The sequence below is a fragment of the Blastomyces gilchristii genome, assembly GCF_000003855.2.
Source record: "Blastomyces gilchristii SLH14081 genomic scaffold supercont1.11, whole genome shotgun sequence".
In the NCBI taxonomy this organism is placed as follows: domain Eukaryota; kingdom Fungi; phylum Ascomycota; class Eurotiomycetes; order Onygenales; family Ajellomycetaceae; genus Blastomyces; species Blastomyces gilchristii.
This window is the reverse complement of record NW_003101672.1, coordinates 722,074-738,847: the sequence shown is the minus strand read 5'-3', so window position 1 is coordinate 738,847 and position 16,774 is coordinate 722,074. Positions and strand designations below refer to the sequence as shown.

The 16,774-nt window shown below is 47.3% G+C and overlaps 5 protein-coding genes across 5 annotated transcripts in view; 3 read left to right on the top strand and 2 right to left on the bottom strand.

Moving 5' to 3' along the window:
• Window positions 1-23: 23 nt before the first annotated feature.
• Window positions 24-4,921, bottom strand: BDBG_05443 (minichromosome maintenance protein 4 (cell division control protein 54)). The gene is made up of 5 exons (XM_002623889.2): window positions 3,437-4,921; window positions 2,468-3,352; window positions 2,335-2,406; window positions 1,074-2,266; window positions 24-1,006 (listed from the first exon to the last, which is right to left on the bottom strand). The coding sequence occupies exons 1-5, from the start codon at window positions 3,795-3,797 to the stop codon at window positions 416-418; spliced, it is 3,102 nt and encodes a 1,033-aa protein (XP_002623935.1). The 5' UTR covers window positions 3,798-4,921; the 3' UTR covers window positions 24-415.
• Window positions 4,370-10,556, top strand: BDBG_05442 (DUF221 domain-containing protein). Its single transcript, XM_031722155.1, has 3 exons — window positions 4,370-5,958; window positions 6,051-8,551; window positions 8,640-10,556. Exons 1-3 carry the CDS (start codon window positions 5,777-5,779, stop codon window positions 9,647-9,649), a joined length of 3,693 nt encoding a protein of 1,230 aa, XP_031578972.1. The 5' UTR covers window positions 4,370-5,776; the 3' UTR covers window positions 9,650-10,556.
• Window positions 10,557-11,607: 1,051 nt separating this feature from the next.
• Window positions 11,608-13,546, top strand: BDBG_17264 (uncharacterized protein; the record flags this gene model as incomplete). The annotated part of the gene is made up of 5 exons (XM_031725025.1): window positions 11,608-12,223; window positions 12,488-12,519; window positions 13,076-13,102; window positions 13,184-13,266; window positions 13,417-13,546. The coding sequence occupies 5 exons, from the start codon at window positions 11,608-11,610 to the stop codon at window positions 13,544-13,546; spliced, it is 888 nt and encodes a 295-aa protein (XP_031578971.1).
• A 432-nt stretch (window positions 13,547-13,978) lies between these two features.
• Window positions 13,979-16,255, top strand: BDBG_05439 (riboflavin kinase). Its single transcript, XM_002623885.2, has 3 exons — window positions 13,979-14,607; window positions 15,030-15,296; window positions 15,502-16,255. Exons 1-3 carry the CDS (start codon window positions 14,491-14,493, stop codon window positions 15,841-15,843), a joined length of 726 nt encoding a protein of 241 aa, XP_002623931.1. The 5' UTR covers window positions 13,979-14,490; the 3' UTR covers window positions 15,844-16,255.
• BDBG_05438 (C6 finger domain-containing protein) overlaps window positions 16,252-16,774 on the bottom strand; it is a 5,054-nt gene continuing 4,531 nt past the window's right edge. The window contains exon 3 of the mRNA XM_002623884.2: window positions 16,252-16,688. The gene's annotated coding sequence lies outside the window, so the exon portion shown is untranslated. The remainder of the gene's footprint in view (window positions 16,689-16,774) is intronic.

The following is a 16,774-nucleotide window of genomic DNA, read 5'->3' as shown; positions in this document are numbered from 1 at the left end:
AGTCAACTGTCACGTGAGAAGCCAGATCTGCGAACCGGTACACAAGGCCCAATCAGGTAACAGCGTGTACACACGTGAAAACCTTAATCGGGGAATGGATTAACTTATATCCGTGACGGCGATGACATCATCGGCTTGTTTAACTACGGACGGTACACAGTAGTTACTCGATGGGTTCGTTCCAAAAGACCTACGTCCATGGCTTAGAAAGGAGGGAAAGAACATGCAGTCAGAAAAGGAAAAAAAAGGGTTAAAACGCCCATTCATTGAAACATAAGAAGTATAGTAGTAGAACAACATCAGCGACATTAGTGAAATGTAACCCCTTTCTCCCTTCTGCAACATGCCGTATCCCGTTAAGTATATGAAAAGAGTCGAAACAAAGTGACAATAAACAACAGACCTCCCCTACTATTCACACAACCCCAATCCGCCGTATACTTCTCCTCGCCCCTTCCCCAACAACACTAATAGTGCCCTCCGCCTCCAACGACCGTACCGCATCCGCAAACTCTGGCCCTTCAACCTCCATACTACCCCCCTCATTCAGCCGTCTCAGTACCTCCGACCACCTGGCCCCACCCGCACCCGCACCACGACCCCCAAGTTCCTCCACAACTCTCAAAACCTCCCTCTTCAAATCCTCCCGTAGCCGCCTCTCGCTCGCACTCGTGCCCTCAGTCAGCAATCCCATGTCAATCAGCCCCGTGCGAGCGTCCGTGGCGGCCTGTTTAAGCGCTGACCGGATCAGTCGTACAGCCTCCTCCACGTCGCTGGCGAGTACTTCGCTCGATAGCCGCATGCGTGCGTGTGCTTCTGAGAGGCGGATCATGGATTCGAGTTGACGGGTGGTGGCTGTGATGCGGCGGTCGGCGGAGCGGATATCATCACCCAGCTTGCGCATGGCGACATAGGCATCCGTTAGTGCCGTGCCGGCTTCTGGCGTTAATACAGGGTTGATGTTCCTTTTGGCGTAGGTAATGTAGCTGGTGAGGAATTCGATGGGCTAGAATATGAAGGGTTAGCGAAGGGGGTTCCGTTCATACTTAGAAGTGTTATTAAAGTCAGCTTACAAGGATCTCCTCGCTGGCACCGCTCTCTGGTGTGTCTTCCAGATACATCCCCACCAGATGCTTCGCCAGACGACGATCGTTTTGCTCATCAATGCGGTCTAGGACAAGATATACTAGATCAAACCGCGATAGTAACGTTGGTGGCAGGTCGATGTTTTGTGGAACGGGTAAGTTCGGGTTATACTTGCTTCCTATCGGATTGGCTGAGGCCAAGATACTAGTACGGGCATTCAATGTCGTGATGATCCCCGCTTTGGCAATTGAGACGGTTTGTTGTTCCATCACCTCATGCAGGACTGATCGTGTCGAATCGTTCATCTTGTCGAATTCGTCGATGCAGCAGACACCCCCGTCGGAGAGGACGAGGGCACCGGACTCAAGAACTAGCTGCCTTGACTCTGGGTCTCGGGTAACGTATGCTGTGAGACCAACGGCGGACGAGCCCTTTCCACTCGTATACACTCCCCGGGGTGCAATCTTATGCACGTATTGTAGGAGTTGAGATTTTGACGTTGAGGGATCTCCGCAGAGAAGAACGTTGATATCACCACGGTATCGCGGATTACCGCCCTTCTCAAATGTCTTATTTGTCCCGCCAAAAAGTTGGAGTAGGATACCTTTTTTCACGTCGTCCATTTCATAAATGCTCGGTGCTAGAGATCGCGAGAGTAGTTCATAGATGTCAGGTCTAGCAGCAGTTGCTTTTATCTTTTTCTCTTCTTCTGCTGTGATCTTTCTGACATGCTCCACTTCTCCTGCAATCTGCTCAGCGAGCTCCTGCTCCACCGTCGTGGCATCAATACCAAGCTTCTTGCGGTCGGTTTTCTGTATGTGAAGTACATCCACGTAAGTCTTGAAAAGAGCCTTGGTGGTACGTTGACGTGGGTTCACGCGAACAGGGTTGCAGCGGAATATACCCGTTACTTCAACTCTATCACCAGCTTTGCAAACATCAACCAGTTCGTCATATGCACAGAGCGAGACGGAATGTGGCGTTTGACCGTCGGGGACAGAGTCGGGGGTTTCCTGGAGTTTGATAACCTGTTTATCGGCAAAAGTCGACCGGTTGTGGATGAGTTGCATGGAGTTGGACGTTCCGCAAATTTCCCGAGGGCATTTGGTAGGCTCAGCGATTTTGCCGCGGTCGATGTCAACGGTAACACTAAAGTGACATGTCTCGCAACGGAAAAACGCTGAAATAATGACCATCAGTACGTTGCCAAAAACTAAACTAGGACTGGCAGCGATTGTTGTTACTTACCTTCTTTCATGTCCGGAATTATGGGGGTTGCTCGAATAACGAGACCTTTGATGCTGATGAGCTTATCCATGTCTGCAATTGAGAAACATGTTAGCAATAGATCCTTTAAAAAGTTGAGACAAATATAGCACACCTGCGGGATCTAGGTCTCTCATGTTGACTGTCTTGTCTAATCCAAATGGTAGAACCTTGAAAGTCTTGCTTTCCACGTCTGTCATCAGATTTGGCACTTCTGTCGGTTGGGCTCGTCCAGCCTCATTCCCAATATCAGAGCTGGTGACAGGCGGTACTGAGCTGCTATCTCTTGCCCTAGGCTGGCGTCTTTGATTGGCCTGTGCTCTGAGCGATTCCATTTCCTTCAATGCCAGTTCAATCATGACATCTTTCACTACCTGATCCATGATAGGAATAATTTCCTGTGGGTATGCTTGGACCTGGTGCCAAAGTTTCACGGTTGACGGATATGCCTTTAGGTTGCGAATATCCAAATTCAATCCTATTACACCCAGTTGTCGCATATCATTCAGCATCTTGATGTATTCTTTTTCTTCAGCTACTACACCCATCGCGCGGGTTTCTTCTTCAGAAGCACCGTCTGCCCACATGCGGTATTTTTTGGTAAAATTGTATAGGAAATTTTTAAATGCTGACATCGAGTCCTGGATGGAGATATTGGTGCCCCAGATGATACGAGTAGAACTCCCACCAAGGGCGTCTGCTTCGGAGGTGTCTGGCTGCACATTTGAAAACGTTGCATCTGAATGGGGCTCGCCGTCGCGGACCGGAATGCCATTCTCATCGACGAATACTCGTCTTCGCTGGCCTGACGAGGATCCGAAGGCATCGGAATGGATACCACCTCGTCTCGTTGAGACGTTGGGAACGCCATTTGATCCAATGGATTGTGAAGACCGGACAAAAAGGCCACTGCTACTGCTTGGAATATCGGCTGTTCGAGTTGGGGGATTATTTGCGCGAGTCGGGCTTGAGCTAGACATGTAACGGATTGGTGAGGAGTCTGTTATAAATGTGGTTGTGTTAAATTGTTACTAGCATTTGGGTTATATTTTCGCGCTAAGAAAGACATAACAGATGTATATACCTCCAATTGGGCGAGCATCTGCTCTGGGAGTTCTTTCAACATCATCAGCGCTTGGTGATTCCCTAACTGGGGAACTGATCTCCATTCTTGAACCTGAATCTCTAGCGGGAGCTTGTCGAGGTTCAGGCGGAGGGGATGACCGGAAGAATAAAGGGGACGAGGAAGGGACACCAGCTTCCCTTAGTCGTCTCGAAGCCCGTGGAGTAGTCTGTGAGGCATTCTGCGATTGTGGTCCACCATCTGCTGCGGAAGAAGGGCTGGTCTGAGGCTGGGGCTGGGACGCACTGGGACGAGAGGGAGTTGAAGCTGTGGAGTTCCTTGCTGGTCGACCACGACGGCGAGCAGAACCAGGAGACGACATCGTACACGGGTCTGTGTTTAAGTTGATATGACTGACAGTGGTGAGCTAGTTCAATCATCCATAGACATCTACCGCTATGTCAATGTGCGCTGTATGGAGGGTAGTTGTGACGTTGTCGTTCACTGAAGGAGGAATTGGGCAGGAAAAAACTTCGATTGGGGCAGGTGGACGCGTGGAGAGACGCGGGTTTGGCATTGACGCGTAAAGTGGTTTCCTATTTGGGAGAGCGTGTCTCTACATCAGATTTATGATCACGTGGATATGTGCCAAGATTTACTGGCTTGGCATACAGTCTGTTGCGCATTTGGTAATTTGGTGGATATGAGGATGCGAATTATGGAAGATGAAGCATCAAATGCAGTCAATGTTTCTATTATTTGTTGTATTTGTTTCTGTCACAATAGATCTAGTTATACTCTACGGAGTACAGAGTAACTTTACTCCAATTTTTGACATACGCTATGAGTTGTTTAATTTCAAATCTCGCATGTCACCGTGAAGGATCAGGGGTCTACAAGATTATTCAACAAGGACTGGCATACGACTGCATACGCTGTTTGCATGCCATGCGGTGCTAACTAGTTAAGCTAATATAGCTAATATTTACTTGAAACAACTGTTAAGCTTGGAATCTCATTCTCACTGCAACCCTGTAAATAATGAACTTGATGAAGCGCCTGCTATTATTATAAACAAAACAACAAAGACTAAAAGTTACTTGCCTTGCTATTAATAATATCACACCCAGAGCTCCAACCAGCGTATGGATGGATATAATTTTGCATTGACACTCAGGCCGTTTCACCCTCGACGTCATTTTTAACAACGACTTGTCTGGGATCACAGCCCTGCAGACGCTGCCCAGGCGCGTGATTGGCGCTGCAAGATCCTGCCCAAGTTCTTTTCTGATTTGCTGAGAGGATAAAACAATCCCCAGCGCGGCGGTAAGGCGACACAAGCCACAACCCTGTTTTTTTGGGATCCTTGCCTTCTGCCACTTTGTTCTCCATTTTTCTCTTTTTTTCGTTGATTCCCCGAAATCCTTTCTGCCACTGTGGTCCAAGATTATTGGTGGTTGAGAAGAGTCAAAACAGACCCACCTGGTCATCGCGATGGATGGGGAAGAAAACAAACGGCCCCAAGCCTTCAAGTTTTAGGGCTCGATGACGATGGAATCTGACTGCCCAGCGCCCAGTCGGCGCATGCGACGCTGTATTCTGCTGGTGGGGAATCGCGAGAGCTATCGTCGCTGTTCCGCTGTTCGTGATTGCCCAGTATGAATGAATAATATTTGCGCCGGCGCTGCTGCTGGCGCCTCACTAAAAAGGGACGGGCGACTGGCGGCGGACAACTCTCCACATCAAAAAAGGGCTTGCTTGTTTGCCCGCCCAACAAACTTCATGGCAAACTTGACGACATCTCTCTCTCGCTCTCTCGCATTCTCTGGCTGTCAGGATACGGGGTTTATATTGACTATCGACTCCTAATTCCCCTGTTACTTTCTTTCTTTCTTCCTTTCCTTCTTTCTTGCTTGCTTGCTTGCTTGCTTGCTTGCTTTCCTCTTCCATTCTATACCACTATGCCCCCCAGTCAAACACGGCTTTGAGAGTCGCTTCCTTGACCTCCATTCTCCAGCCGCCAGCCAGTGAAAGAAACTTGTATATTCATTCCCCCTTTCACTCCCTTTGTATCAATTGGCTTATCCCTCATTCCATACATAAAGTACATACATACATAATCTGCCCTTCCTGTATTGTTATTTTTCATCCATTTCCTGTCCCTAGAATACGCCCTCTCCGGTCTGTGAAGTCGGGACTTCTCACACCTGAATACCGGCCAAATCGTGAAATATAACCCCTAAAACACAGTCTTCTTCGCCTCTCCCCGCCTGAGATCACCCGTATATTGCTCGAGTATCCATAGTGTGCCTGCAGCTCGAAGTTCGTGGTGGATTATGATTCTTCCCCTCCCTTAAAAAAATGTCGTCCTCCAACAACAGCGACACCGTGGCCGTTGCGCTAGATGCGCAGAGTGGCACTGGCCAGAAGACAGCGGGGATGTCAATCACAACCTTTATGGCATCCCTGGTTACCGCTATCATAGTCTTCGCAGTTGAAGTGTTCCTGTTTACGCTGCTTAAGGGAAAGCTGACGAGGATATAGTATGTGATTTGTTCCCCTCTGTAAACCTTTTTTCCCCCAACAGGGAAAAATGTTGTACATGTCACTGACTGAGCTCTCCCTTTCTTGTTAGCCAACCGCGAACATATCTGGTGCCAGAACGAGAACGTACCGACCCTTCCCCGCCGGGTCTTTTCCGGTGGATTGCCCCTGTATTCAAGACGTCCAATTCAGAATTCATCCAAAAATGTGGCCTGGATGCCTACTTTTTCCTTCGTTACCTGCGAATGCTCCTGAAGATCTTTGTCCCACTTTCGTTCATCATTCTACCCTTGCTCATACCCCTGAACAAAGTAGGAGGAAAGGATACGCGCGCTATTTCGTCCACGGACGATACACGCTATAATGTATCTGGATTGGATCAGCTGGCATGGGGTAATATCGCACCGGAACATGCAGATCGCTACTGGGCCCATCTGGTTCTGGCTGTTATAGTCGTTGTTTACTCGTGTGCTGTTTTCTTCGACGAGCTTCGGGGCTATATCAGACTACGACAGGCATATTTGACATCCCCTCAGCATCGCCTGCGTGCATCAGCTACTACTGTCTTGGTGACTGCCATCCCACCCAAGTGGCTATCCGTGGATGCTCTTGATCGTCTGTTCGATGTATTTCCTGGAGGTGTGCGCAATATATGGATAAACCGGAATATGGATGAATTGAGTGAGAAAGTGAAGTTACGCAACAAACTCGCTTTGGAGCTTGAGTCGGCAGAGACGGAACTAATAAAGAAATGCAAGAAGGCGCAACTTAAACAAGCCAAGGCTCAGGCTAAAAAATCCGGCAAAAGCTCAGCGGAAATGGATCGTGAAAAGCTGGCCGCGGAACAGAGAGCTTCCCGTCTCGTTCGGGAACCTGGAGTCAGCTCGGGGGATCCTCATCAGGCTCATACTATTCGGGAGATATTGCATGGCCGAATGGAAGAATCGAACACAGCACCAGATGGACGTGGTAATCGTTCTTTTATCCCACTTGTCGGTGACGGGGTGGGGGCCGTGGGCTCCGGAGTAGCAAAGATTGGGAAAACAGTCTTGGGCGGTTTCAGAAAGGCTGGTGACACCGTTGACGGCAGATTTAAAACCACTGGTGGGTTTGATGGTGAGGTAGGAAAAAGTACTGGAGGTACACAAAACGATAGAGCTGCCGATGACGCCAGCTCTGAATTCAGACCTGAAAAGCCTGCTGTGGGTCTGACGAAAGCTGGAACCACTGTGGGCAACCGACGAGAGGAGGCCCAGCAACAGTGTGGAGTGAATACCGATTTCCCCCTTGAGGGGGACGGGGCTCGATCCTCCGGAGAAACGTATCTGGAAGGACCCCCTGCGATGGATGGCCCGGCTGACCAACCACCACGTCCAGCGAAGTTAAATCTGTGGAAAAGCTCGAAACCAACAAACCCCAACCCCAATCCTGACCGTCATGACGACCGGTATCCACTGACCCAGCCTTCCCCGGTCGCTCCGTCTACTAAGGAGAAGAAAAAGAAAAAAACATGGCGATTGAAAAAGCATGCTCCTGCTAAGGAAGGCGACCAGGTTGCAGGCCAGGAGTACCCTATGGCGTATAACGAAGAGTTCGAGGAAGACGATTATGGCGACCCTCTGTGGATGAAATATATTAAGGAGAAGGATCGTGAAACTATGCGTCTACCTATTTTTGGCTGGGCATGGATGCCTTCTTTGCCCCTTCTTGGTAAGAAAGTCGATAAGATCTATCACTGTCGCCAGGAAGTCGCCCGCTTAAACCTCGAAATCGAAGTCGATCAGCGGAACCCGGAGAAATTTCCACTCATGAACTCGGCTTTTGTACAGTTTAACCATCAGGTGGCTGCACATATGGCATGTCAATCTGTGAGCCATCATATCCCAAAACAAATGGCTCCGCGTTTGGTAGAAATATCTCCTGACGACGTCATTTGGGATAATATGTCCATCAAATGGTGGGAGCGGTACTTGAGAACATTCGGTGTGGTCATTATTGTTGTCGCTATGGTTATAGGCTGGGCTTTTCCAGTTGCTTTTACGGGTTTACTGTCTCAGCTTGCATATCTGGAAGGGAAGTTTCCCTGGCTACGATGGATTGCTTCAATGCCCGACTGGTTGATTTCAGCTGTCCAGGGTATATTGCCGCCACTATTTCTTGCTATCCTCATGGCCCTGTTGCCGCTAATTCTCCGATTTCTATCCCGGAACCAAGGCGTGCACACAGGGATGGCTGTCGAGCTAACAGTGCAAAATTATTATTTTGCATTCTTGTTCGTTCAGATATTCCTTGTTGTCTCTATTTCGTCCGGTTTCACAACGATTTTCAATTCCATCACGGACGTGACAAGTATTCCCCAGCTTCTGGCTGAGAATATTCCTCGGGCGAGTAACTATTTCTTTTCCTACATGGTACTTCAAGCGATGTCTGTCAGCGCAGGTGCATTGGTTCAGATTTTTGCACTCGTTAGCTGGTTTATACTAGCCCCGATTTTAGACAACACTGCGAGAATGAAGTGGGCGCGGACAACCAACCTTAACCAAATGCAATGGGGCACCTTCTTTCCGGTCTATACAACGCTCGCGTCCATAGGTAAGCGGTACTATTTTTTTTTTTTTTTTGCAACCCCCGTTCTTGAATTTGACCCATGTTTTCTAACGTACGAACGCCATATTTATAGGGCTTATCTATTGCGTCATTTCTCCGCTTATCATGGTATTCAATGTACTCACATTCGGACTCTTTTGGTTTGTATATCGGTACAACACGTTATACGTCACGAAGTTCCGCTTCGACACGGGTGGTTTGCTTTTCCCGAAAGCCATCAACCAACTTTTCACTGGCATCTACGTCATGGAAATTTGCCTAATTGGCATGTTTTTTCTTGTTAGAGATGCAGAGGGGAATTTTGCCTGTGAAGGCCAGGCAATCTGTATGATCGTCGTTGCCATTCTGACAGTCGGCTTTCAATACCTTCTTAACGAAGCATTCAACCCGTTATTCCGATATCTACCAATAACGTTGGAGGATGAAGCTAGTCGCCGAGATGAAGAGTTTGCTCGTGCCCAACGACGGAAACTAGGCCTAGAAGAGGAGGACGAAGAGGAGAGCGATGACGACGAGGACAGTGAATTCAACCATGGCGAAAGGCTAGACGAGCAGGGCGATATCAAACTTAACAGAATCCAGGGCGGAAAGCAAAAGACAGGAAAAATAACCCGTCAAGTCGGTAAACTTATCCCCGGCAAATCAAAGCGCATTTCATGGGCTGATCGGTCCAAAAACAACCGCTCCAAATTCTTTGGCGGGCGATCCGACGCCACCGTCCCAACTATAAAACGCATGCGTGAGAAGCTAGCACAAGACGCTGAATCCCAGGCCCCGCCTACCCACGCCATTGGCCAAGCACTATTCTCCGGCATCCACGATGAGCTGGAAGATCTCACGCCGGACGAGCGCGACCAGCTTGTCCAGCGGGCTTTCCAGCACGAAGCGCTGCGCATGAAACGACCCGTCATCTGGATCCCTCGGGATGATCTGGGAGTCAGTGATGATGAGGTGTTCCGAACGCAGCGGTTGAGCAAGCATATATGGATAAGTAATGAGTATCAAGCGCTGGACGGGCGGTGTCGGGCGATTTTTAGTCGGAGTCCTCCCGATTTCTCTGAGGTGGATTTGATTCAGCTCTGAGCTTGGAGGTGTCGTTTCGCTTCTGTGCAATTTTTGGTGTATCGGTCTTGTGTCCCTGTCTGATCTAAGGTTTTCTTTTTTCTTTTGTTCTCTTTCTTTTTGGTGGGATAAACCCCATTGCAACGGCGTTTTTCGAGAGATGGTACTCTCTCAAACTAATGGAGAGTAGACAGAAAAGACCAGAAGCGAAAACATAACCAAAAGGGAAGGGGATGGCTTGTTTTCGAATATTTTTTTCCCCCATTCTGACAGACGACGACGACGACAATTACAAAGAACCAGAAAAAGGGATGAATTTGATGGTTTCCACACGAACCTATCTGCGCCTACTTTTTATTGGACCCTGCTCCGCCATACCTCCCCAATCCTTCAACACATATTTATACACACACACAGCATCTGTATCTAGACTGTTTATCGTTTAGCCTCATGGCGGGGAGTTGCCACCACCGCTTCCTGTAAATAGAATACATACATAGATGGGCCGATTCGATCGATGGGCCCCCTCCCCCCGGGGCGGCCATGTCTACAGCAATCATGCTTGACCGCCGCTCTCTCTCTCGTTCTCCCCCTCTCTCTCGCTATCTTGCTAGTCAGCTTTTACTCCTAAATATTTCACTCACCTTTTTTTTTTTTTTTTTTTTTTTTTTTTTTTTTTTTTTTTTCCTGTGATCGTTTCGCTTCGTTGCTTTGATGGTGGAGTTAGGTCCTTGATCATGCAGACAGGCAAGACATGAATGGACGGTAGTTCTTTTATAAATGCCAATGAGGGAAGTAACAACGAGAACAACGGCAATAATAAGAATAATAATAATGTAAAACGATACGTATCATATCTTTCCTTCCTGTCCAGGTTTCGATATTATCTATGATGCCAAGAGAGTGAGATGGGGCCCTCTGATTTTCTTCCAGGTGTTTAGATGTTACGTGAGGCAAGTCAAAAAGCCTCTTCTCTGTGCTGTCAGTCTGAGCCACCGACAGCATTCTGGGAGGCCAGATGCTAATCATTGTTAATTGCATTCCCCAGTCTTCATAGGCATTCGATTTAGAGGAGCTGGGGTTGGAGTGTGGTGGGTGTTTGTGGGAGTTGGAGGGGTTGGTTGGCCCTTGTACGTCCCTCTCTTCCCACACTCCCTCCCTCCTTTTAACTGCCAACCGGCCATGTGAAAACTCTCCGTGGGTGGACGCGGCTTTCGAGTCGAGACAAGACGAGAGCAAATGAGACAAGGAACAGCCTGATGAGAAATATGGCTGGGTGGCGGCTGGTCGTTGGTGGAATGTGTGGCACATGGGAACTTGGGCTGCTACAGGGAACACGTTTTGCAGAGGCTGAATGTGACGGATGTTGTTTTATGGCCCTGTTCCAGGCCAGGGTCGGTGGGAAACATCGCACAGTGGAAAACAAAAGGAAGGACAGAGAGAGGCCGGAAATTGTTATATTTTAAGACTGGGTGGTGTGGTTTTGGTTACACTGTTTCGCTTGCGAAGGAAGTAAATATTTAAGCAAGCCCCCTTACCTATTATTGGAGTTGATAAATAGACAGACAGGGTTTATGTGACTTGCTGGCTGCCAATGTTGGAGAAGTAACCTTCATTTTACTTCGGCCTGGCGTTGGCTGTTGGAGACGAGATATGTCTGCAGCCCTTTTCCCTTTTCTTACATGTAACTTGCTATATAAAGAGACGGTCGAGCGACGAGCATCGACGGATGCCTTTTTCCCATTTTTGCCCTTTGTCTCCTCTAGGATCTACCGTTATTTATTTACCTTGCATTTAATGGGACCTAGTTACGTCTTTTCTCTGCGTATATATGCGAGAATGCTTGGGCTGTCCCGCAAACATACATACAAGTGACTTACTTACCTTTAACTCACGTTGCGGCTGAAGAAGACAAGAAGAAAGACCCTTTAGATCCAATCTTACCAGCTGCACCAAAGCACTGAAACATAACTATACCAATGCCCTCCCTTAGGTCTCTCCGCCTCTATCTCAACCTCCCCCATCTCCTCCTCCTCTTCACCGCCCTCTACACAACCCTGACATCTGCCGCCAGCTGCATCAGCACCAATGAGATCAACATCTGCTGTCCGGGCTCCCTATTCGGCGGCCTCACCTCCGGCGGCAATGGCAAACCAACCGCCCACGGCATCTGCTGCATAGACCCTTCCACCATCAGACGCAGAAGCATCGACGACAGCGACGACAACATCATCGTCATCAACGAAGCGCTCCACCGCCGCCAAGCCGACAGAGTCGACATCAACCCAACAACATGCAGCGAGAACCACATCCTCATCCCGCTCAGCGCAACTGACTATTCGCAGAAGGTGTCATCGGTCATGGCTTCCATTAGTAGTGGTGGCAGTGGTGACCCCTCGAGTACAAATACAGGTACCGCTGCACCGACGGGCGCTGCTACAACCACGGGTGGAGAATCATCAAGCGCTGCGGTGACGACGACGGCCACGACAACGACACCGTCGAGTACCGGTGGTATGCCTGCAGCAACCGGACAGAGATCGTACGTTGCTGTCATTGGAGGGGTTGTGGCTGCGGCGGTGCTTGTTGCTGGCGGTTTGTAACTGAGTTTGATCGGCCGGTACATGTGTCGGCCTGTGGGTGGGATGGGGCTTTTGATAATGATATAAATGATATGAACACATGCATGTGATTTGGGAACCGCGCGGTGGAGTGGGATGGGGGAAAAAGCTGAAATTGAAATATGGTCTTTTTCCCTGTGATGAGGCGGAACGAGTTTTATATCATCAATGCATTCATTATCCTACATCATCTCTTTCAACTCCATTTTGCATGTTTCTTTCTTTTGTTCCATTTTAGGATTCACAGAGAGTCCCCCGCAATTTTCAGGTGTATGTGGGATTGATTTTGGATGTGGATTGTTTGTCACCTTTCTATGTTGTGACTTTCCCTCTCAAAAATGGTGATGAATTCTTTCCCCGAGACATTCTTGTGGCGATATTCTGCTGTATGACCACACAACAAATGCATGCAGAGTACAGAAATATCTGTTTATTAAAGTTAAGTTAGCATGATATAAGATATGACATCATCTCTTTCAGATGTAAATTCCCCCTCCAACAAAAATCATCAGAGCTCGAGAACACAACAACGTCGGAGCCCTCGAGGGCAATTGAATGGACTTTCTTCCGGATAATATAGCTATGGATTTAGAGATTATTTTCACTACATACGAATTTGAGCTCAGGATTTATGTAAACTCTCCGCTAAACCGGTGCCGGGGATGCGGGGATCTCGGGGATGTATTGTAGGCAATGAACCCCGCTAGACCCCGGCAGAGCCCCGCCACATTGTGCTCTATATTTCCGGCTTCTGATAACCATCTTCTCTTCTATCTTTTCCCTTTCCTTGCATCAACCCTGCGAACATACAATATTTGCGTAGCAGAACATTACACAATCTGACTTCACAATTGTGAGTTTGACAGGCTGTTGTTAAATTAGTTGTTCCTACCTTCATTGACCTTCAAAGAGCTGGTAACTAACCACTATATAGAAGCAAACTACAGATTCAAAACACCATAATTTGACATCAAACACAAACAAAGATGTGCATGCAATCAATCTGCTCTGTCTGCTGTAAGTAATGCACCCTCACACACACCCACAAACAGACTCCATCCTCTCCTCCCCTCTTCTCCCCTCCCCTCTCCTCTCCTCTATTCCCCTTCCCCTCCAATCAGCCAGTCCGCCAATCCGCTAACCAAATACCTCTCGGAACCCAAACAGCCAAGACCACCTGGCGAGGCTGCGGCCAGCACATTTCCAGCGTCATGGACTCCATCCCCACCGACCAATGGTGCACCTGCACGCCCAAAACGAAAGTCAGCGAGAAGGAGTATCCCCCGCGCGCCGGTGAAGGGACCACGGCGGCGCTTTCTTGAAGGCGGTGGAATTTTGATATGATTTTTTGAGGGGGAACGGGGAAAGAAAGAAAGGGGGGGGTTCAATGTCAATTGGGAGGGATGGTCTACTGTAGAACTTTTTTGCTGGTTTTTTACTGTACATACATGCATACATCAGGGACGCACAGGTTGTTAGGAGGACTGACTAGACTATTGAGAGAGGGAAGAGCGGAACTATGGAATCAACATACATAATAAAGATTCTTTCAATTTTCCTATTTTATTTCCTATTAAAATGAATTTGCTATGCAAAACCGATCCATGGTTTGTTCCTTGCGTCCTACTCTAGACATAGAGCTTCGTCATAGCTAAGGAACTGCGCAAGACATTTAGTTTTGCTTCTGGTATGTGTGTATCCAGACTACCTCTGATTAACTTGAATCTACTTGCATGCGATGGAGGACGTTATACCTAAAAAATACATACCGTGTTATGTCGTAATGATGATACACCCCTCACCCATAGCAAACCCTAACACATGCCGTATTAATACGCATCCGATACACTTCAAAACTGCCGACATCCCTTGCTCATCGGCCATCGTCTTGTCGCTTTCCTTAGTTATCCCACGACGAACCTCTCACCAGCTCTTCTTATATTTAGCCAGCAATATCTACTAAAAATACCCCTTTGCTTCTCGCTTTGCTGCTCATCGTATTAATCCTTAGCATTTCAGTGGCATTTATACTGTGATCTGACTGCTCCCCCATCATCCCCGCCAAAGTGCCGAATTTTAGCCCCTCCGGCTCCCCCCCACGAATTGTTTCCACCCCCTCTCCTAGCTCCGCCCAGCTACTGTGCGCTGCATGCTTAGGCCTAAACAGCAAAGCATAGCGCATACATATACCTCAGCTCAGTAACAACATTTAAACCAAATCGCCAGGAAAAGGCAAAAGATATGCGTCCAGCTGGTCCGAGGGATCCAGTTGCAGGACCCGACTCCGGCCCTCCTGCGCCGTATCCTATGAAACTCTCCGGCCCAGTCATCAAGGGCTTTGGGAGGGGGAGTAAGGAGGTATGTTTTTTTTTTTTTTTTTTTTTTTTTTTTTTTTTTTTTTTTTTTTTTTTTGAAGTAACTTCAAATGCATGTTTGATCTGATTCGTGGCCCTGCTCGCTGCCTTGTCGTGGCCCTGTTGATGGGCTAGCAATTTTATATTACCCTGATGCCCAGTGAGGAATTGGCGGGGATCTGCCTCTTTTAAGGATGCACATGAGTCCTTATAGTCGATGCATATTTCTTATATGCACTTTCTATACCGCTATATGGACACTTTATACCATTTTGGAGTTTCTTTTGTACAAACAAATGGCTACATGAAGATTGTCTTCGCATGTAAAGCACGGGGAATATCAAGCCCACCACGCCAGCCGTCCCCCCCCCCAAGGTTCCCCTCTGCTACGCCATTGAATAATCACATACTAAAAGACTTAACTAGCTCGGCATTCCTACCGCCAACATCCCCCCAGACTCCCTCTCCCCTTATGGAGACGTAGAGTCGGGCGTATACTATGGCGTCGCCGCGCTCGACCCATCCAAATTCAAATATAAGGCGGGAAGTGACGAAAATATTCAACCAAACGGTGCCGCCGTGACACAAGCGACAGAATCCAATTCTGAAAATGAAAATCAAAATCAAAATATCTTCCCCTGCGTTCTGAGCATAGGGTACAACCCCTTCTATAAGAATACAGTTCGGTCTGTGGTATGTATCTATATATCTCTTTTCTAGTTTTCATCACCTGTATACTCCTGGCTCCCTCACGACCATCCCATCTCTCTATGTTACTACAAGAAAAGAAAGAAGGGCAATAAATAAGAAAAGGCAAAAATATGATTTTTTTTTAAAAAAAATTCAACCAAAAAGCCAACAACCTCTCCCATCTAACCTCACCCACCGCTCCACACAGGAAATCCACCTCCTCCCCCAATTCACCCACCGCACCACCCCATCTTCGCCATCGCCAAATTCCACAGACCAGCCAAACCGCTTCTTCCGCATTCCCGATTTTTACGGCACGCGCCTAAACCTGCTCGTGCTGGGCTACATCCGGCCAGAATACGACTATGTCAGCCTCGAGGCGCTAGTAGAGGATATCCGAATTGATTGCGAGGTGGCGAAGAGGAGTTTGGAGAGGCCGGGGTATTTATGTTATGTGGAGGGTGATGCTGTTGGTGGAGAAGGGGACAGTGATGGTGGTGGTGTAGCGAAGGGGGTTAGGGAGGCGAGGGGTTGGTTGAGGGGGTTTTAGTTTGAGGAATGTAGAAAGGGGAGGGAGGAGGGAATGTTGAAGTGTATTGTGTGCAGTGATGACTTTCTTTGAATGTCATTTTTTGTGCTCTTGCCCTGATTCTTTATACCTTGATCAATTTCTCCTTCAAGATGTTTTTTTTTATTTTTTTATTATTATTATTTTCTTCCATTGTTGATAGTGATTGTTTTAACAGCCGCAAATAGATAGATGAAGTAGATAGTCTATAGATACCATACCTAGAACATTACATGCACATATAACTATAGACTTGATTGACAAGACTCATCTATTCTAGTTTCTTTCTTTTCCTGTTTTCTTCGTAATCAGGTTAGTAGCCTCAACCCCATATTTCTAATCATCACTTACTGCTGTTTGAAAAACAAAATAAATTAAATAAAATAAAATAAAATAAAATATAAAATAAAATAAAAAATTGCATTCACTTCATCATCATTCAACAATCTCACTCGAATCATTCATTGCTATCATGTCCATGAAAATACATCATCAGCATACTGATCAACAGATATGCCTGCGAACATAGCCATACTGAATTTGGGGATATATATACATGCAACATTCATCAAACATCAAAATCCTTATTCTAGCTCATTCACTTCTTCCATAAGAAGGTAAGGAAAGAAAAAAACATGTCACCAAGTAAACAACAAAATCCCAAGGCCCAATAATGACAAACTACCCCAAATCTTTTTTCCAATACCAAACTTTTCATCCCTTGCTTTTTTGACCCCTCAGCCAGAGCCAGAACAAGAAAGTGATTTAATTGCTAAAACTGATGTGACCGACGTTCGCGCCTTGGTTGATTAAATGCAGGGTAGGAACTATATACCAGGATTCAAAACGTTAGTTTCAAATAAACGAAAAATAAAATAAAATAAAATAAAACACCGCGGACGCGGGACTAAAA

Bases quoted from the DNA above. Each gene is read 5' to 3' on its own strand.
- BDBG_05443 (XM_002623889.2), bottom strand. From the start codon at position 3,797: ATGTCGTCTCCTGGTTCTGCTCGCCGTCGTGGTCGACCAGCAAGGAAC. The intron at 2,267-2,334 runs GTAAGTAACAAC...TCATTATTTCAG, and splicing joins AATTCCGGACATGAAAGAAG to CGTTTTTCCGTTGCGAGACA. The intron at 1,007-1,073 runs GTAAGCTGACTT...TTCATATTCTAG, and splicing joins GTGCCAGCGAGGAGATCCTT to CCCATCGAATTCCTCACCAG.
- BDBG_05442 (XM_031722155.1), top strand. From the start codon at position 5,777: ATGTCGTCCTCCAACAACAGCGACACCGTGGCCGTTGCGCTAGATGCG. The intron at 5,959-6,050 runs GTATGTGATTTG...CTTTCTTGTTAG, and splicing joins GGAAAGCTGACGAGGATATA to CCAACCGCGAACATATCTGG. The intron at 8,552-8,639 runs GTAAGCGGTACT...CCATATTTATAG, and splicing joins TACAACGCTCGCGTCCATAG to GGCTTATCTATTGCGTCATT.
- BDBG_05439 (XM_002623885.2), top strand. From the start codon at position 14,491: ATGCGTCCAGCTGGTCCGAGGGATCCAGTTGCAGGACCCGACTCCGGC. The intron at 14,608-15,029 runs GTATGTTTTTTT...AGACTTAACTAG, and splicing joins TTGGGAGGGGGAGTAAGGAG to CTCGGCATTCCTACCGCCAA. The intron at 15,297-15,501 runs GTATGTATCTAT...CGCTCCACACAG, and splicing joins AGAATACAGTTCGGTCTGTG to GAAATCCACCTCCTCCCCCA.